Raw genomic sequence first — 21156 nt, forward strand, 5'->3', positions numbered from 1 at the left:
TTTTCACACTTGATCTGTAAACGTTCTTTTATTTAATAAAAATAATCATCCATTATAGCAACTTCTGCTTGTGTTTTCTGTTGGTTTGTTTTACAGTAAAGCACAGTTTATTTATTTGCTTTCCTCATGTCTTGAGGATTCAACTCTGAAAATGCAAGTGAATGTAAACATTGCTCTCCAGGTCCCAGGATGCAGCCGGGCACCCTCAGAGTTAATTACAAAGCCAAAGAGAGAGCAAAATCAACAAAACACTTCCAAAAGTAAAAAGGTATTGTTTTAAAGTCTCTTCCTTGCACCACAAAATTCCAGAGAAGGCAAATTCATCCGATACAACAGACTTAAACTTGGCTTTCTCAAACAATTTCTATGATTTGTCAGCACTTGATAAAGCTATTTTCATAACATTTAAACTCTTGCCAACGCATTTACTGTGATATATCAAGATTTTTTTTTCCTTCAATATTCTCCATAAATTTCTTCATGGCACAAAGATGTTACATTTGTTCTGTTCATTTTGTTTTTTATTATTTTGTAGCAGAAAAAGCTGAAAGACATTTCAGGAAAGGAGTGTAAAAGCAGTAATAACTCTCTCCTGCTCCAATCTCACAATATGTACACATTCTTTAAATAAAAAAAAAAATAGTAATACATTATAAAATACAGGGGAAAGTGTCTGTAAGCTTCCAATTTCAGGGTTTTGCCCTGTGTAAGACGGAAAGAGGGATGCTTCGGTATTTCCTAGGAAAGGTGAGTCTGACAGATTAAAAACTTAACTCTCCTCCGTTAATTCAGAAAGTTGGAACCACCTCTGCAAACAAACCCCCTCTGCTTCTGCAGGAAACCCAGCAGGATTTAAAACATCCAAAAAAAAAATCAATACAAACAAGATAGCGTGATCTACAGAGCCCTGATATTTGCTATGAAATGTTATCTATTTACAGTTGGAGGTGGGGGAAGTATGTTAGTGCTGAACACGTTTCGTCACTACAGTGTGGTATAATATCAGGCGAGATTAACTCGCTGGGAGCTTGGCTGGGTCCCAAGCCTCGCACGGTGTGAGAAGGAGCTCACTGCACAGTGTGAGAAGGAGCCCACATCGCAGCCCCCCAGGACAGCACGGCAAAGCCACCACTCCTCGGCTCTGCTCTAGCTCGTAACAGCTGGGAAGTTCCCAGCCCAGCCGTATCATAGCACGGGCAGCACAAAAATTAAATACAATCAGGTATGACTCCAAAAGAAAAAATAATAATAATAACAATTAAAAAAGCCGGTCTGGCAAGATGTGTGATACTAAGCTCTGTAGTCAAAAAAAAAAAAAAACAAACAAACACAGGACGGACATTGGAAATTTTGGTAACGTTGTCAGGCTGATGGGCAGGGGAAATGGCTCTAATTTTTCAGTGGTTTTGAGTTTTCGGAGGGTGGGAAGAGAGGGACTTTTAAGGTATCAAAGATAATTAAAGCATTCACAGTTTCAAAGCTGCTTGCCTTACAAAAATTAAGACATTCAGATTCAGGGATACAATACTGTATTTTACACGGGGGGGGGAATATTAATTACATATACAATACAACAAAATAAAAAAGCCGACACCTCTGAGGTGGCATACTCCCTCTTTGTTGTTCATCTCACGGAGCTGCACGGAGCTTGTCTTTAAAGAGTCAAACTGAGCAGTCATGAAAATATCCACTGAGAGACTCTGGCAAAAGAAAAAAAAAAAAACTAGCAAAGTAAACCAAGCAAGTCAAAAGCCATCCTCCCCTGGAAAGCCGAATGCCACGGCTCAGACTTCCACTTGCCTGCTGCTCCTTGCTGCTGCTGCCTGGTGTGTCGATAGGCTCGTCTCGGGTTTTGAGGGTTTCCTGCTCACAGGCTGAAGGAAACCATCCCATGCAAGCACAGCCCAAGGGAGCCATGCGTTACTCTCCTACAAAGTCTTGAACGATTAGTCCTGCCCAAACCAGGGGGTCCTTCAAACAATCCTTTTCCTCTCTATCCTACAGAGGATCCTTTTGAAGGCCCGCCTGAAGTCGTGGTTGAAAATTGTATAGATGACGGGGTTCAAGGAGCTATTGCAGTAACCGAACCAGAAGAAGAACTTGAAGAGGGTGTCGGGCACGGAGCAGCTCGTGCAGACGGCAGTCAGTGTGTAGGTAAAGAAGAAGGGGAACCAGCAGATGACAAAGACACCGATCACCACCGCCAGCACAAAGGTGAAGCGCTTCTCCCGGTTCTGCCTGCCCCTCCACCGGGACCCTTTGGTGGTCCTCTCCTCCTCCACCTTCCTGGGCAAACTGTCCCCAGGCTTAATCTGGCTCAGCTTAGTCTTGGCCTTTCCCCTCGACGGTCTCTCTGACTTCTTGGGCTGGTTGTTGTCCTGGTGCTCGGAGGAGGAGGTCTCCTCCATGTCGATGCCGTTGACCTCTCCCTCCTGCCCGTCGCCTCCTCCGGCCGCTTTCTCCCCGTTGAGCTGGGCTGTGGCCGGCAGGTCCTCCTTGTCGGCCAAGCCGTTCTGCTTCTTCTCGGGGCGCTCCGCCCGCTTGTTCGGCGGCACCCTGGTGCGCCTCTTGGCTATCTGATAGATGCGCACGTAGACCAGGATCATGATGAGGCAGGGGGCAAAGAAGGAGCCGATGCTAGAGGAGATGATGTACCACTTCTCGTTGTTGATCTTGCACAGCGCGACCCCCTGGTCTGCCTGCTGCCCGCTCTTCTTCTCGATGGAGATGAGCGGCGGGAAGGAGATGACGGCCGAGATGACCCAGACGATGAAGATGATGCACTTGATGCGGCGCGGGGTGCGCTTCAGGTTGTACTCGATGGCTTGCGTGATGGACCAGTAGCGGTCCAGGCTGATGGCGCACAAATGCACGATGGAGGAGGTGCAGAAGAGCACGTCCAAGGCCAGGTAGATCTCGCACCACACCTTGCCGAAGTACCAGTACCCCATCACCTCGTTCGCCAGGGAGAAGGGGATGACCAGCGTGGCCACCAGGATGTCGGCCGAGGCTAAGGACACCAGGAAGAGGTTCTGGGGCGCCTTGAGCGCCCGGCTGGTGAAGACGGCGATGATGACCAGGACGTTCCCGAAGACGGTGAAGAGCATGAGCAAGCCCGCCAGGCTGATGAGGGTGACGGTGGCGTGCAGGGGGTACACCGTGCCCCATCCCGGCCCGACCCCGCTGTCGTTGAAGCTCCCGTTGGCCGCGGGAGGCGGGTAGCCCTCCTCCTCCCCCAGCTGCCGCTGGTACTCCATGGAGGAGAAGAAGTGGCCCCTCTCCGTGAACGGGCGCTCCCGGTTAAACATCAACCCCGGCTGCGAGGCCGCCCTCGCCCTTCGCCCCCCAGCCCCAACCCAAAAGGGGGGCTCCGGGGGGGGGGGCTCCGCGCTCTTTAGGGCGCCGCGCCCGGGGCCGGGGCTGCTCGGGGGGCGCCGTGGGGGCGCGGGGGGCCGCGGCTCATCCCGGGCGCTGCCGGCGGAGGGGAAGCGAAGCGAAGCGAAGCGAAGCGGAGCGGGGGCCGGGGCTGCAGCCGGCGGCGGCTGCCGTGCTTCGCCCGCCTGCCGGCCCCTTTATAGCCCCGGATCAGGCCGGGGCTGCCGCGTCAGCCCCACGTGGGGAGGGAGCTGCCCCCGGTGCGCGCACACGGACACGGACACGCCGCGCACACGCCTGCTCCGCCTCCCCCCCCCTCGGCCCCCCGTGCTCATCCCCATCCCCACCCACCGCCCCCCGACCCTATTGTCACCCCCCTCTCCATCCCCAAATCCTCCCCCCCCCCCCACTCCGCATCTCTCCCCCCCACACACTCCCCGCAGCCCACCCCACGGGGGTCGCGCCCCGCTGCGGAGCCGCAGCCCCTCCCCGTGGGGTGAGGACACGGGAGGGGAGGGGACACACAGGGGGGGCTGCTCCTGCCACCCCCTTTCCCCCCACGGGGCTTCGTGCGCCCCCACGGAGGGGGGGGTGGCAGCAGCGGACCTGTCCCGCGTGGGGTCCCCGCGGGGAGCCCCGGGGGGGCACCGCCGCCGCCCCTCCGTGCGCCCCCCGTGCCGTGGGGATGCTCCGGGTGGGGTGGGATGGAGGGGACCGGAGGGGACCAGGGGGGGACCAAGGGGGGCCGGGTGGCGGCGGGCAGCGCGGGGGGGCAGTGGCACCTGCTGGCCACGGCGCCTCACTGCACGCTCCGGCCCCCGGGGCCGCGGCACCCACGGGAGCTCTCGGCCCACGGCCGAGCCCCAGAAGCCTCCCCCCGGGGCTCGTCCTCCTGCCCCTTTCCTTCCCAGCTCCCCGCTGTTTCTCCCCAGCCCCATAAGCAGGAGGATGGGAGGGGGGCTGTGGTGCCCACGCCTGCCCCATGGGGTGCCCAGGGGGTGTTTTTGGCCAGCTGCAGCAGCAAAAAATGTCCAAAAACGGGATGTTTTCGATGGGAAAGCAGAGGTGACGTACCTGGTGGCCCCATGGATGCCAGCTCCCCGCACACAGCTCGCTCACCCCTACGGCACACGGGCTGCAGCCCTGACCCTCACGGGCTCCTCGCTCTCATTTTCAGCCGGCTCCTAATGATGCTTACGCCGTGCTCCAGAGCCAGGCAGCTGGTAATTAATCGGCGCGCCAGGCGCTCGGGCCAATGAACGGATTTGCTCCGCGAGATGGAGGAAGCCCTGTCAGCTTCAGCCCCGCGCCCTGCCGGTGTTATAAGCCAGGCCCAGGAGTGGTGATGCCCAGCAGACAGAGCAGGGTGGGAGATGGATGGGGTCTGGGAGCGCAGAGCCTGTGGGGCTGGCACAGGATGGAGAGGTGGGGGAGCGTGGGACCCACAGTGCAGCACGCCTGGGAAGGTGGCAAGCCGTGGGGAGTGACTTAAAATCTGGACATTGAACCCAAAGTGATGTGCATGGACCTTTCCGTGCACGTTGGAGGAGTCTCCATTGGAGTGGCCGTGAGCTGCAACCACTGACTCCACAGCAAGGGGCAGGTGGAGGCACACAGGGTGCAGGGACTCACCTGGGTACGTGGCAAGGTGATGCTGGGCGCTGGGGCCATCTTCTGCTTTCTGCTGGCTGCCAGGAGCTGCGTGCTCTGCAGGACATGGGGCTCTGCCTCTGGCACCGGGGCTTAGTCTCCCTTGGGTGCGGGATCAGCAGGGGCTTCAAATCACCCCAGCAGAAGCCTGGGGACAGCTGGGAGCATGCTGTGCTCATCTCCAAGAGGAAACCTGGCACATCAGCGCACTTTCCTTACATCACCACCACAGCCATGCGTGTGACATCTTGGTGACATTATTGATGCCTCCAGAGCCCCGGCAGCACCCAGTGGTGCCTGCAAAGCATCTCAGCAACGTCACATCTCCCTCCTACCTCCTCTGCAGGTTGTCCTATAGCTCTGCATGGCAGGCAGGTGGGAATGCCAGGGCTGCTGAGCACCCCCAAGATGCCCCACAGCAGCCTGCAGCACACCCGTTCCTACAGGATGCCGTCTTATGAGCTCATCCCGCACTTTATGGTAATTTGTAATAAAGCCTCAGCTCTCAGAGTCCTGGGATTTGCAAAGAACTGTGAATTTGTAGCCTGTGGAAGACTAGAGAAGAGCTTCAGGGGAAAGAAAAACAAATAGTAAATAAAAATTTTATATCAATTCCCCGGCATTTGCATCCAGATGCTCAGTTTCTGAACGCGAGCTGCTAACGACGCTGGTGTGAGCGGCGAGGTCTCTGCAGCTCAAACCCCACCAAGAGCCTGATGAGAGGGCCCAGCACACGGCTCGTCCTCCTGCCGTGCTGACAGCACCACGCACCGATCAGGGGATGGGAACAGGGATGGATTCAGACCAGTGGGGGACCAGGGAAAAGGGGCAAGCAGTAGGCACGGTGCAGGAACGTGCGGGCTGGGGAAGGGAGCTGCAGGTGCTCTGCAGCAGAGGTGAGCAGCTGCCTCCGTCGGCCGTGTACGGGGAGGTCTGGGCTTGGCTCGCTCGCCCTGATCTCCGTATTTGCATACACATGGCAGGAAGCCCTGGTTGTGGCTGTGGGTTTTGATTGTGCTGCTGGCTTTGCCTGAATTATTCAAAACAGGGTGTTGTGCAGGGAGCTTTGCTTTAGTAACCGGGCTCTGCCGGGAGTAACGCACTGAGAGCCCATGGCCTGGGATGCTCCGTGGGCTAATGACCAAATAGCCCCTCCTAACACCTTCCAGGGGGACAGCTTTCCCTCAGGCCAAGCAAACTGCACCCAAGCCACACCAAAAAAAAAAAAATAGGAAAAATAAAAATATATCAGGGAAGAGGCAAAGATCTTGAGCAGGCAAACCTGGCATGGTTGGGTAGATCACAGTGCCACTGCCCTGTAATCCCAATGTCAGCAAACGCACCATCCATTTCCAGGGAGGCAGTGCAAGTGCTGTGATTCATCTTCTTCTTCTTAAAATAATAATAATAATAAATACTTCAAAAAATCATCAGAACTGTGTCTGGTCTGGCCGCCCACCCGTCTGTCCCCACCAGCTGTTCTGGGAACCCAAGTACTTGGCCCTGAACATGCGTTCAAACCCACAGACCTCCCCTTCCCCATCCACTGCACTGCAGCTGTAGATTCTGCTCTTTTCCTCGACCTGACAGCGATGCCTTCCCCAGCAGCTGTGTTTTTCAACAGAGTTTGCCTGGACTCAGCTGCTGGATGTACTTTCCCGAGTTATTTGAATAAACCATCGTGGAAGGGATGGCAGCGATGGCGTCCTGCGCTCGCACCTAATCCCCCGGCAAGCAGAGGGACGCTGCCGTGGTGTCGGGTGTAGGGCAGGGAGGAGAGGAGCACGCTGAATATTACCGATCGTAGCAGATCTTCCCTGCCCCGTGCCTGGCCCAAACCAGTGCGAGACAGATCCTCCGTGACCACCTGCTCCTTCAGCATTTTTGTCACAGGCAGCTTTAAAGCCCTGCTCGCGTTTCCTCATCAGCTGCGCCGGGGTTGCCCGCCCTGTTTGGCAGGATCGTAGCCGCCAGGTTTGATTGCACAGCCCTAAATCAACAGCCAGGAGAAGCCTTTCCGTGCTGGGGCTCACAGCGCGGGGTGAGGGCTCACGGGCTCACAGCCTCCCACCCTGTCTGCCCATGGGATGCATCAGCCAAAATGGGCACAGAGGGGATGAAGCACAAAGCCTACAGACCACAAGCAGCTCCTGTAAGACCCCATAACAGGAAACTTACCCAGCCAGCACCAGCCCACGGCCAAGGGCCTGGCTGCAACAGGGCACCCGGGCCAGAGTTGCCTTTCCGAGGGCAGGCAGGCCTGGGCAGGCGGAGAGGTGCCGTGAGCACGGCGAGGTGCCGCTGCCTTCCCTTCTGACCTCCCCTGAGCAAAAGCAACCCAGGTTCTTGCAGCTCAGCAAGTTACCTTTCATCAGCAGAGCCGGCCCGCGTTTAAAGCAAAATTAATGCTGCCTGGCTTTAAAGTGTTTAATTTCACAAGTGGGAGAGGCTAAGGTCCAATTAGTCAGCTGGGAAGCCGTAACTCACATACCCTGGGGCCTGACATCGTCCCTGCCCCTTTCCCTCCCTGTTCTTCACCGTCGCCGTCTGAGGCCCTGACAGCAACGCTGCCTGGGGGCCAGGGCCACAGTCAGCACGATTCCCTCCTTCAGAGCACCCCAGTGAGCCGTGCCCTCAGGTGCCACCCCAAAAGCTGCCAGCAAAGCCAGCGGCTGGGCACGGGGAGGTCTTGGAGGTGGCTTTCCACACACAGCAGCACCAGGCAGGCTTGCTCCGCGTTTAACCCAGCTGGGCCTGCCTGAATGAAGCCGGAGTTGGAGATCAAAGGGCTCGGCGTGGCAGCAGCAGTGCTCGGAGGCTGAGCTGTGTAAAGCATCCTGGGGATAATTGCCTGAAATTGCCGGGTTCCCAGAAAGCAGAGCCCGCTGGCGCGATTCCACCAGGAGGGAGGCCGCTGGGGAGCACGGCGAGGCTCTAGGTGCTCTCACTGACTACTTACTTCACCATCTAGTGGCAAAAGCAAATAACGCGGAGAAATCATCCAGAAGCAGCAGCTGGATCTGTGAGGAGAGCTGTCTGAGTGCCAGCTTCCCCCTGGTGTCCCCACAGGTGCCTGGGAGCACGTCCCAGCAGCAGGGCACAGGACACGTCCCGGCTGCCCTCCCTGGGCTCCCACCCTCCCACAGCAGCAAGGACAGCCAGGGAGGAGCATGCCAGAGGGCAGCACCCAAAACTGCTCAAGTCTCCCCGTCCTAAACTACAGTGGCTGACATTTAGGCTGGCCACCACCTCAGGACCCTCTGTCCTGCCGCTGTGCCCCCAAAGCCCCCCCCTTGTCCCCAGCAGCAGCCCTGATCTCCACACGGAGCCCACCCGCCCGCAGCCAGCAAGGCCGTGGGCAATCCTCCCATCGAGGCAAGCTCACACTGCCGGCAGCCACCCCTGCCCCAACACCTTCTTTCCCCTCTGGAGTGTCGGGAGCCAGGCAGAGGCACCCGACGGCCACGCGAGGGAGGTGAGGCCGCTTTTCTCCAGAGCCGGGGCTCCCATCCTGGCGCTGGTTTGCAGATGCCGCCTGTACGTGCCACAGAGGGAAATCCATCATCGTGACTGCGGCCGTCCCCTCGTCTACAACACAATTAACCCTGTATGGATTATAAGCTACAATATATATATATAATTTTATTTCTTTTCCCGAGAGGCTCAAATTCAGTTTAAACACCACCTTCCGATTTATTTGCTGATTCAGCACTACCGCCTGCTTTTCAGCAACGCACAATAGCTCTCCCCAGGAACCATTTATCCTATCTGGGAATACCACCCCGAGGGCGGTGCTGTGTGACCAGCACAAGGCACTTGGAGGAGGCAGGCTGACCCGCTGCATGCGGAGAGCAGCAGCACAACGCATCCGCTTGTGCTTTTTCGATTCTGGTTTTCCTTTTCCCTTGAAACACCACAGGTAGCAAGGGAAATTTTCTCCAGACTGAACTCACAAGCTCTGAAGCACCACATAAAACCAAGCACATAACGGCAAACACAACCCTCTGCTGCTGCACACAAACTCTCTTCCCTTTTTCACGAGAAGTAATCTCCATCCCCGCACAGGGCAGAACCAGCAAATCCCCCCGCCAGGGCTCTGCCTTGGCACCGGGACGGAGCCTGCAGCAGGTCGGTGCTCCCGGCAGCACCGGTGCCATCGCCACCGTCACCTCTGCCCCTCGGGGAGCAAGTGATGGGCACCGCAGCCGGGAAGAGGGAAAGGAGCCATCTCCTCTGACAGCCCCGCTGTTCGACCCGTCCTTAAATGAAGGGCAGGATGGACAGGGAAGGCAGCCGTGGTGGGAAACGCCTGAGCTCCCCCACGGATGGGAAGCGTTGAACCCTCCCTGAACTCTGCTTTCCACTCGTAGAGCCCGAGCAATTTGCTGGCTCACAGCCGCGGAGAAGTGGAAATTGCCAGGCGGCACCCAAGCGTTACCGGAGGCGCAGTCCCAAATGCAATCAGGTGCACTGACAGGAAAGCAGCGTAACCGAAATCAGGACTCAGCAACACCCTTTCATTTCAGCCAGGCTGGAAATCACCCCCAAATCCCCAGAAAGACAGCACATCGTGGATTTCATCTGGCTTTAACCAACAGCCCTGCGAAACTGTTCGGGGACACATTGGCCACAGGGCAGCCAGTGTGGGGCTCTCCACCCAGCCAGGATCCAGGCTCGGGGCCGCTCAGGAGGGCTCCTAGGCCTTGGGTATCAGGCCAACCAAGTCCTCTGGAGCTGAAAACCACCACTGCTCCCCCACCACAACCCACTCTTCATTGTCCTTAAGCGGATCCAGAGACAGCAGTGGCAACGTGCAGTTACGGTAGCTTTAACACATATCTTAAGAAAATCTCTTCATTTATTTACATTTCTGGGGAACTAAGTGTCTGTACAAAATGAAAATATCATTTTCTCATTAATATTTCACAAACGATTTAATTGTGGGAGGGTGTGGGTTTTCCCCAGCAGAAGCGATGAGCATTACCAAGTGTTACACATATTTCAGAGCCCTTTCAGGGCCGCTCTGTGTCACTTCAGGAACTAAGACATTCATCCTTGCTCCTGACAGGTTTGGAGCAAAGATCAGCCACAGGATTACTTAATCAAAATTCATTCCTCTCCAAGCCTCGGCACACACCCCAGGCCAAGCCATTCATCCAGCGAGCGCTCAGACATCAAAACCTTCACAGGGAGCTTCAGGTTCGCTCCGGGACACCGCGTAACAACCCAGCTGCACTCCATAAATCACTTGTACAAGGAGCTCGCAGAAAAGTAAACCAACGCACGGCTGAGCCAGATGCAGCAAATCCATCTTTTATTGTCCTCCCTCCCAGCCACCTGTTCCCCAATCCTGTTTTCCTCCTGGTATCTCCATTCAGCAACAGCTTGAGAACAGGGGGTTGTGACGGTGCAAAGCAAGTTCAGCCGAGGATCGGGATGCACCAGCAGGTGTCAGGACCAGAAACTGCTGGGTACCCGCTTTTTTTTTCACCTTCTCTCTCTCCCAGCCCTTCTCCACTTACTTCCACTCAGCACAGCCTGGAAAGCACTGGGCCAAGACAGCAGGCTTGCTGCAACAAGTGCGAAATTTGGAGGAGGAGAGATGGGAGGCGAGAGTACAAGAGAGGACAAGACCACAAGTGACACCGAAAAAGCTGGGAAGGAAAAAGGAAGCTCTGCTGGAAAAGCCCCCAGTTTTCATGGATGATTCTGCTGCTCTCATCCAATGCAGGTGTTTTAAGAATTTCTTGAGGGGAAAAAAAAAAATGCACTTCTATTAAAACTATCCAGACAACGCTTGGCAATCCCTTGAGGCCCCACAACTGTAACAACACGGGACAAAAAGCAGTGACAAGTTCAAGTGAAGCAACTACCAGGCTACAGCAAATTAAGGATTCGTCATGAGTTTTAACAAAGAAATACTTTACCAGCAGGAAAAAAGAAAAAAAAGAGAGAGATGGTGTTGTGGAAAGAGCTTTTAAAAGGGAACAATTTTTTTTCTTTCCCTTTTAAAAGGGAACAAGTGTGCAATTTTGCAGATAGCATCTCAGTCAGAGCAGTGGGGTAGATTGATCTCTAAAGACTCTTAAAAGGTTTTGCAGTGGAAAAATAGTTGCAAGGCACAGTCAGACAATTAAGCATGCAGCCCAGGCTGCCAGCTGCTCACTCGAATGCTCCAGATGGCTCCTCCTCTAAAACATCATCATTTGATCTTGGTAATCAAATTATCTCCCCCTCTTACAAGCCTAAGTGAGGCAGGGCTTGGATGAAGAGCTGATGTATTTTATTTGACTGATGGCTTGCAAAACCAAAACAAATTAGCTTTCAAGGCACTCTGTCTCTTCTAATTGTATCCAGGCTAACCATCTCCAGCTCTTTAACACCTTTTTCTCTGGCATAGGCTGCTCTCACCACCACCTCCAACCAAAGCACTCACTGTAATCTATCCAGCTGCCTCGGGTCCAGGTTTCATACGGTATTTGCACCCCAAACACCCCAACGTGCACGGTGTGAGTGAGGCCCTGCCTCTGGGCAGCAGCGTTGGGAGACTCGGGATCCTGAAGCACTTGAGGCTGGGTTAACTGCACCAAAACACATCCCATTTGTCTCGCCAGGTACCCAAAACCCCACCTGTACGTTTTCGAGGCCTTAATACAGACATTAGGAAACAGGGTGCCGGGAACAGACACGCTCTTCACTTCGCACTCAGGTGCAGCCCTCTTCCGAGGCCAGGCTCATCTGGGGATGTTCGTTTAAAGCATCTGAACAGAAAGTGCTCGTGGCTGGCAGGAGCCCCCTGGGAAAATCAAACCCAACCAGGGCAGCGTTGAGCTGCAACTAAAAAATAAGGAAGAGTAACACTAGAAAATTCCCAATATTTTCAGAAAGTGTTACGCTCAGGCTGTTTAAAAAGGCCAGCTAAAATATTCAGAAGTCCTATCTGCTAAAGCCACGCACTCCTGCCAGCACGTTTGAAATTCTGGCATTATTTAAATCAGCACACCCATGTGAAGTTTAACATCAGTTTTGTCTCTCAAATCTAGCTGCAAGAGACAATGAAAATTGGTGTTACGGCTAATCAGAGGAAACAGTTATTGCAGCGGGTGGCTTGCCTCCGAAATCTAAATCCCAATCTGATCCGTTCATAGTAAAATTATTCTGCACTGAAATTTAGCACTAAACTTTATCCCCCACTCAGCTTCAGTTTTTCATGACAGCTGTACCTTTATTTCACAAACTAGAAGGCAAAGAACAAAATAGCCTGCTGAAGGCCACGGATTAGGGGAAAAAAATGTCAGAGCAGGGCTAGAAAACTACAGAGAAAGGCAACAAGAATCACCCCAGAATGGGAGAAGTTTTGTTTGAAGGTAAAAAAGGCAGAGCTCTATGACTTGAGGAAAAAAACCCTCCTCTTTATGAAAAACCCTCAAGAATAGTAAAAAGCAGATGAACAGGAAAGAGACTCTTGATAAATATCTCAGAATCGAAGAACTGGGAGTCACCAAATGAAATAAGGTGGTGTGGTTTGAAACAAACAGAAGGAAGTCCTTTTTCACCCAGCACATAATCATATTGCAGAATTATTAGACACAGGATGTTGCAGAGGCCAGAAATACAAATAGATTTAGGAGGAAAAAAAAAAAAAAAAAAAGAAAGAAAGAAAGGAAAAAAGAGCACTTCTGTGAATTTACCAAATCTATCAAGGGCTACTCAATGCCGTGATGCCGACGCTGCTTTGAGCCCTTCAGACTCAGCTGCTGAGCCCCGGGGCAGGGTGCCAGAGGAACTGCAGTCCCTGCTGCTGTCCTTACACGTCTGCTGCTCAGCACCACGAGATGGGGAAGGTTGGTATGTGGCCAGCACTGTGGCATGGCACAGCTGCTCTCATGGTACAGCTGCAAATCCCTTAGGGTCGCTGCGTTCAGGTCACCAGGCCACCAAACGAACCTACAGGGATGTCCGCAGCTCAAAGACAGACCACAGGGCAGTTTGATCGCATCCATGCTCCCGCAGCAAGTGCTTCAGTGCCCTCCTCAACACCGTATCTGAACTGCTATGGCCTCTAGATTAGGATTCCAAAGGATATCAGCGTGTGTTTGTTTGTGGGACACGCTGCAAGCCATGACCTTCTCGAAACAGCACCTATCCTAGGGAGCTTCACAGAGCTAAAGGACAGCACTTCGGAGCTGCCAGGTCAGCTTGGAAATACTGCCTTATACATCAGAAGTTTAAATGCAGATGGCTTCCTTGCAGGCAGAACAATTCTGGACCTACTTCAAGTTTCTTGTTGTTGCTGAAATGCATTTTGCTCTAAAATCTAAGACATTTTCCCTTTCAAAGTTTTTTTTGTTGTTGTTTTACTTTATGCCTTACTGTACTACAAGAAAAGGAAAGCAAAATATTTTACCAACATTTGCTTTATAAAGGTGTGCAATTTACACATCTCTTTTGAGTAAAGTAGTTACTGTCAAGCAACTCTGAAGTTTCCTGTAATTGCTATACATGAAAAATCTGTATCTTACTTGAAAAAAAACATCTTTTCAGGAGTGACAAGTATATAACAAGAAGGCAGTTCTTGATAATTTGGGGTTCTGCAAAAGTATGACTTACATCCAGCTCGTGTTAGACTATAAATACTAGAAAACTTTCAAAAGACTCAGTGGCAGCTCATTTACAAATATACTATTTATAACGAATGCATTGATACAGAATGACTCTTATAAAAAAGCAAGGCAATCTTTTATATAGACATAACAATCAACATTACAATAATTCAGATTAAAAGTACATTTTTGTAGACTGTTTACACTCTTGTTTAGCTTGTAACCACAAAATTAGTGTGGTCTGGTATTTTTCCACAGCAAAAGTCCTGTGCAGTCCTGGTTAAGACCTAAACATCAGAATAATAAACATAATTTTCTGATCTTTGCCAGCATAAAAACAAAATCCACTTGCAGATACTATCGTTTGTTTGTAATTGTCCTTACTGTGCCTTGAAGTTCGTGTTGGGCAAATTATTGCCAACTGCAGATCTAATTAGAAGCTATTCTGGCGTGCTAATTTGATACAACTGAGGTGTGATACTGACTACATGAAGACTCTTTGTTGTATCCAGATATGAAGACTCCCCAGCTAAGAGTTTGCACTGATTCAGAAATTTAAAAAAAAAAAAAAAAAAAAAAAAAAAACTCTGATAAAGTTTTCTAATTTTTAAATATAAAGTACTTTTCCAACTCCCGAGATTGGAGATACTTGGATTTCAGGTGACACAATGGGTTTAAGTGCTAACCAGCCAGCCAGTCTGAGTACTACTTTACTAAATCATGTACAAACACGACCTTCAAGAAGTCTGAACGTGCACTCACACAACATCAGCAAAAGATGGACAAAACTGCAGAGAAAACCTAAAATCCAGAAGAGGCACTGAAGCAAATATTCTACAGCACAAACCTCTTTCTAAAAAGTGGGCGTGAATTTAGAAATGTCCAATAACATCTGACAAACTACAAAGTGCCAATCACATAACTTTGTGACCCCACCTTTACATGCAGCACTTCCACTGCATTTTTACTAGACAAATTTGTTTAGGAAGTTCAATATGGGACAGCCAGAGACATAACTTTAATACTTTTATATTAGTTATACTAAAACAAAGTATTTTTGCAGAGAATGATTACCAACTTTCTGTTTTGCAAATTTAAATGCAATATGTGACCAAAATGAGTCACGATGGCATTTAAACCTTCTTTTTGTAATTTAACAAATCCCTAATCTGCTTTAGACCTTATCAAAGTTCCATAATACTGTATAGTCTATAGTACAGTAACTCAGCTTCTGTGAAGTCAAGGCGTGATTCAGGACAGTGTCTTTACAGACCATATGTATATGCACTTTTTTTTTTTTTTTTTTATGTACATAGGCAGACACACAAAATTGACATTTTGTCCATGGGCAAGCAATAAAGGTCATGATTTTCACCCAGAATAAAGATTGTCACACTTCTCAATAACCCTTGTAAATTATTTTGAAGATAACAGTAGAGCAAGGAAGATTTAGAATATTTAATATGAGTATCTGGGAATCGCCTGTTTCCCATCCTTATTTGAAAAGAGCTCTAAAGAGTTCATTTCACCACCTTGTCTATGCTTTCATACACATATAGATACACATATACATGTATGTACGGATACATACACTTGTCAGGATGAAGTTATTTCCATTCAGACTTCAACTGATGAGGCCCAACAAAATACTTAGACGTGTATGAACCAGCATGTGTCCAACTGAATGTCATCAGGCATTAAATACAGTTTAGAAACTGCACCAGTTAACAGTCCAGCATCCTGACAAATGCAGAAGTTTTATGTCAGGATAGAAGACTGCTTTGAATGGTCAAAACAGCTGGATTTATATGGATCTGTGAATAGATCTGGATATAAATCCCCGTATGTGCATATAGATATCTATATGCACATACTCCCAAGCCGTGCTACACATTTAATACCTAAAATTTAGGCTAGTTTTAAGAACTTCAATTATTTCTGACTTAATTTCTCTTGTACCAGAACTTCTCTCACACTGCTTTTATTCAAATCTCTCTTGAGACGCTGAAAAAATAAGCACTCACCTCAGAATGTATAAAATTAAACTTCTAAAACAGGGTTCAGGATTATCTGGCACTGCAACAACCATACTAGTACAAAGATAGTTTGAAAAAATATCCTGTTTTTAATATAGTAATGAATTAAAACATAGCTTTATTTATTCCTATAAGTGTAATGAAAAGAATACTTTGTTTGTAAGCGAGTGTAACGAGCACTATTTTGGTAGCCAACTTCTCCACAAGAACTTATGTGAGAGAGGGTCAGCTCCAATCATACAGTCATTAACCGTGTACCTTAACAAGGTGAATAATCAACATATTTACAAACTAAACAAATTAAATCCTGTCAGCTCTTATAAAAAATGGGATTGAGAAGCAGACAGGGAATGAGACCAAGATGCTTTAAAACACAAGGGGTCGCCACTTTTGTTTTAAGGAACCCTATTACTCAAACCAGTCTCCCCTAGTGACCTGAGGGCACAAATACGGGTTTAGCAGTATATCCAGAAGTTAGATTACAGTCTTGAAAATATGCACTTCAGCATCTTCATATTTTAACACCTTAATGCTGAGAAAGATTAACTTCAGGCAGAACCATAAGAAAACAGCCTTTTATAAACTAAAGTCTAAACTGAAAAGCTACAGTAGATGTAAAAAAAAAAAAAAAAAAAAAGGGGGGGGGGGGTCAGAGAGAGAACGAGTGAGAAAGAAAAAAAATTACTTAGTAAAATCCAGTGACATCTACAATAGTTTTACAGCATGTTTAAGCCCTCTAAGGTTTTATATCTCCACCTGCCTTCCATTTAAAACTTACTCCTTGTTAATGAAAAGATGTAAGACAAAACAGAATGCAATGCCAAAAAAAAAAAAAAAATAGATCAAGGCAATATACATAAGTAAGCATGCCTGAAAGCCAGAAATAATATTCCCCAAGCTTCTGCATGTGAAATAGATTTCTCATGGCATCAGCTGATTTTATTTTGTTCAAAAGATACAGTCCTCTAAGCCACGCTACCCCAGCAGCAACTCCAATGATTACAGACTGGACAGCTCTTCAGTAAACGTGGAATGCAACCGCCTCAAGCTCCTGCCCTCCTGGAAAGGGACAACTGGCCCTGCAAGTGCAGCAATAGTGTGTATTTCCCTGAAGCATCTTCTGCCTTTTGAGCAACCAAGAAAGTCATGATCAAACTGAATGTCCACTACTTACAGTGTTTCTCTTGAGCTATCAACATCTATGCACAAATGAAAAAGGTGCCTCTTTTTTAATAGATCAGTTTAATACTGAAACAGATAGGATGAAGTTAAAAAAGAATAATCAAGATACTGAACTGAATATTTTGAAGCAAGTGCCCCAGCTGTGGGGAAAAGTGCATTTAGTTCAGCAGCAAAACAGCACAGTGTGAAGATATTGTGCTTGGACACAGAAGTTCCGTAATGGAAGGAGGTACAAGGCAAGTCAAGATATAAAACCATAGTACATTGTTAACCAACCTTAAAACTTACATATATTGCAGTGTTTAAAAGTAAGACACATTCATTTATTGTACAAGGACTAGAAGGAATCCTTAAAATTGCCTGTTGTAGTTTATGACTCAACATTGTAATAAAAATGTACATATATATTATTTCCTTGCCACTTAACTGTTCTGTCAGACCTCATGGAATCGTTACTTCACAACATGAAAACCGCTCTTCACTGAGGATACTCCACGATTTTACCAATCTGAAAAGGTTTACTTGTGCTAGAAAAGACCAACTGCAAAAGGCTCAGTTCAGATATGTTATGCCTGCAACTGATAACTCAGGGAAGCAAGACTTAGAATTCAAGCTTTTCTTTTTTTCTTCCTTATCGTTTTGACTGCATCCTTTTCACCTGCCAGTTGTTCTGATGAGAATATGTCTTTAGTATACAAACCAGTTGATAAAAATTCATCAGCAGAGGCATATAAATTCTAGATATGATTGATTAAAACAGAGCAAATCAAAATAAAACAAAATCCAGTGATTTACTCTGACTGTAAACAATATAAAAACACCATTTGCTTCAAATCTCAAAATAAGTTAAAAGAAAATCCCAACCTCAGGACACATGACCCTTTCAGGCTTTGACACAAAAAAAAGAGGGAGTAAAACAGAAGAGTTCATTATATAAAGGTTACATGTTTCTCTTAACTGAAAGTAAATCTAAGCAAAACTATTTTTGTCCCTTAAATTTGAGTTCATTGGCAATTGCTTTAAATGAAATGGCATTTCCAGATTACTCAGACATCCATCCATCAAATTCAGCAAAGAAAACTTAGACAAGCATTTTTACAGAATAAAAAAAATCTAAATGGCTATGATTCCTCTATTAGCAGAAACACATAATGCAGTCTTAAATTCGCCTTTTTATATTATTTATATATTTATATATATATAATATAATATAAACCACATATATTATATTATATTATATATACATATGCAGACAATTACAACATTAATGCAGTTTGTATTTTGTACAGTGTATTGGACAATCCGATTAGCATCAGACCATGGCACGGTATGGTCCCTGCATTTTTAGGAACTGAATGATGAAGGAGGGTCCTCCTGCAACAATCTGAGGTGGAAGGTGGCTGAGCGGGCAGTTCTCAATACTCATTATTGACAGTTTGCTGCAAAGAGCCAGCTCAAAGGGAAGGCTGTGCAGATTGGGGTTGTCATTCAAATACAGTTCTTCCAGATTCTCCAGTGTACCTGGTTAAAATAAAATAATATAAAGAGGGATGGTTTGGTTCATGCAGTTTTTAAACTTTTAGACAGGAGCTCTAAGCCCAATTGGAAACTCTTCACAATATAAAATCAGTCAGTTACTCATCCGAACTCCTAAACTGCAAGTTTTCTTTTCACCATTATCTAAACCAGAGCCACATCTACATTAGCTTTTTCCATGAAAATAGCAATTACAACATCTCCCTCAGAGAGCAACTGAGAATACACAGAATAAAAGAACTGATGGAGATTTTACCTTAACTCTTCAGCTTAGCACATTGAAATTGTAGTCAATACCGAATAACTCAAATTAGAAGGGCCTAGAATCTACTCATGCCACATGGTATCTATCATCTCTAATAAAATATCTATACCCCACCTTTGACATAATTACAATGTATTTGTTACAGACCTGAAGCTGTAGCCGTGACACAGAAATATATATCTTTGAAATACACTCCCAACATACAAGTCCTCCTTACAACACGCCCCACTTTCCCATCTTTCATACCATGCACATCTATAAGCTAACAAACTATTTCATTTCCCTTTAGAGAAAGAGTAGCAGCGGGGGCAGGATGTCTCAAATGAACAGAAAGAATAACTCTATTTCTCCCCTACTTTCTGTAGATCTTCTTGCTTACTTTTCTTATCTACTTAAGGTGAAATACAGCATGATGCTTTACAAAAAGAAGTGTGTACAGAGGAACTATCAGCAGAAACGTTTGCTTCAGCTGTCTATGCCTTACACAAGGTTTTAGTCTACACTATGGAATTAGAATAGGACTTGTGTATTTTCTAACACCGACCTCTTTCCAAGAAAAAGAATAGTTTTATGAGGTGATCAATAGCATGCAGCTTGTGGAAGAATTTGAGGATAAATTGCATCTCACCATTCCAAGCTAGCGTGCATTTGGCAACCCTCTGCAAAACAACTCAAAAAAGCTAGACCATTCATTTCACTACAGCTTGCTGAAGCGAGATAAGTATCATACACTTATAGTGCTTTTTCAGTGGCACATCGTTCACATCAGGTTGTGTATATCTGGAAGTTTCGCATGAATTTTGTAGCTCTACTTGTGAGCACAGTAGATGCCTATCTTCTGTGTCAGTAACTGCTTTTGCTCAGCCACACTGCATAAAACAATCAAAAAAAAAAATAGGTCTTACCAATTTCCTCAGGAAGGTGTGTGAGAAGATTCTCTCCAAGCCCAAGGTGCGTTAGATTGGTAAGGTGACCAATACCTCTCGGAAGGGTGGTCAACTGATTATTAGTCAGAACCAATTTCTAAGGAAAAAACACATTTTTAAAAGTTAACTTGTGCCTTAAAATAACATCAAAAAACAAGATACATGGCTGATAACGTGGTGGGTTCTATCTCGAGCATTTGAAAATTTCTACATCCCAACATTTCAGAACTCTACGAGGCATTGCTAAACATAAAAACGTAACAGTCCATAATATTAAAACACACACCTTCCATCCCAAATATAAAAGTTTTCATGAACATGACTGAAACCACAGAAGCTATTCCCATCGTAGTATCGTACTCACGGTGCAACACAGTAAAACTCTAAAACTTGTTTGTTCGAAATCAGCTAATGAATCTGGGGAAGAACTAGTGGGGACAGATTGGGGAGGAAGTTGTGAAAGATTCTTAACTTTTGGTTCTATATCCATCCAAAATAGTTTGCTTCACCAAACTAGCTGTAATTAAAACAGTATGGTGTAAATAAAGGACGTAAGATGTTTATCTCTGCCAATTATTGTTTCACCTGCAGATCCTTGAGGTAAGCTATTTCATTTGGCAAGGATTCCAGTTTGTTTTCCTCTAGATCCAACTCTCGGAGTTTCCTTAGATTTCCAATTCCATGGGGAAGCTTTTTTAGGAGATTGTTTGACAATATAAGAACCTTCAAAAAAAAAAAAAAAAGAATTTCAGCAATGCAATAAGTAAACAAGGAGACAGGCTATATAATAATATAACAAGACGAGATTGTTTAAATTCTTAAGTAATAAAGTCCAAGATTAGTGTACAGACAAATTATGAACAAATTATTCCTTCTCTCCCAATGCCCTTTTGAGTAGGAGTAGCAGCAAGTGAACGCACAGATCAGAGCACCTAAGCAGAACACCGTGTAGATATCCATTGACTTTCTAAAATGGTCTCCTAGCACACACTCACCCCTACTAGAATATTATCTTCTCATGTTTCTCCTTCTTTCTAAATTGGATTATAAATATCCTACATTCAGCAAACGTAGCCTCATTTGCAATGTCAACTAGCAGAGTTATTCATCGAGCCACAAGTTATACTAGTAAACCATTTAGCTTCAGACAAACCTAACAGTCCTTAGAAACAACCAAGCCTCATAATAACACAGCGAGCAGTAAGGTAATCACTGATTAAACAATGCTATTATCTAGTTATTTAACACAGCAGGTCAAAACAAAAGCGTGAAAGAGCAGAGGCTCATCCCTGCCAGGCTGGACAGTTTCAAATGCCAAGGTTCAACAATCTCACTCTCACTAGCTTCGTGGAGCCTGGAAACACTGAAGGCAGGAACAGAGTAGAGAACAAGGATAAAATCAAAGTGAAAATGAAAATGAATAAAAGCCAAAAATTTAGCATTGGTGCAAGCAGTGTTACAGTGGCCTTCCTTTATGTGTTAAGATACACAACGGTAGGAATAATAACGCTCTGATCGCATATCTAGAAACAAAGGCAGGAACAGAAAATATTACCTACATGCAAGGCAGCTGACTTAGCACT

At 47.3% G+C, this 21156-nt stretch overlaps 2 protein-coding genes across 2 annotated transcripts in view; both read right to left on the reverse strand.

Annotated features, from left to right (window-relative positions):
* Positions 1-1512: 1512 nt before the first annotated feature.
* Positions 1513-3526, reverse strand: ADRA2A (adrenoceptor alpha 2A). Its single transcript, XM_082764275.1, has one exon. It carries the CDS (start codon positions 3306-3308, stop codon positions 1974-1976), a length of 1335 nt encoding a protein of 444 aa, XP_082620401.1. The 5' UTR covers positions 3309-3526; the 3' UTR covers positions 1513-1973.
* A 9932-nt stretch (positions 3527-13458) lies between these two features.
* SHOC2 (SHOC2 leucine rich repeat scaffold protein) overlaps positions 13459-21156 on the reverse strand; it is a 63101-nt gene continuing 55403 nt past the window's right edge. Inside the window, exons 7-9 of the mRNA XM_082764722.1 lie at positions 20159-20296; positions 19553-19670; positions 13459-18367 (exon numbers count right to left, since the gene is read on the reverse strand). Of these exons, the coding sequence (XP_082620848.1) occupies positions 18159-18367; positions 19553-19670; positions 20159-20296 (465 nt within the window). The 3' untranslated portion in view covers positions 13459-18158. The remainder of the gene's footprint in view (positions 18368-19552; positions 19671-20158; positions 20297-21156) is intronic.

This window comes from Aythya marila (assembly GCF_965140915.1).
Source record: "Aythya marila genome assembly, chromosome: 7".
Classification (NCBI taxonomy): domain Eukaryota; kingdom Metazoa; phylum Chordata; class Aves; order Anseriformes; family Anatidae; genus Aythya; species Aythya marila.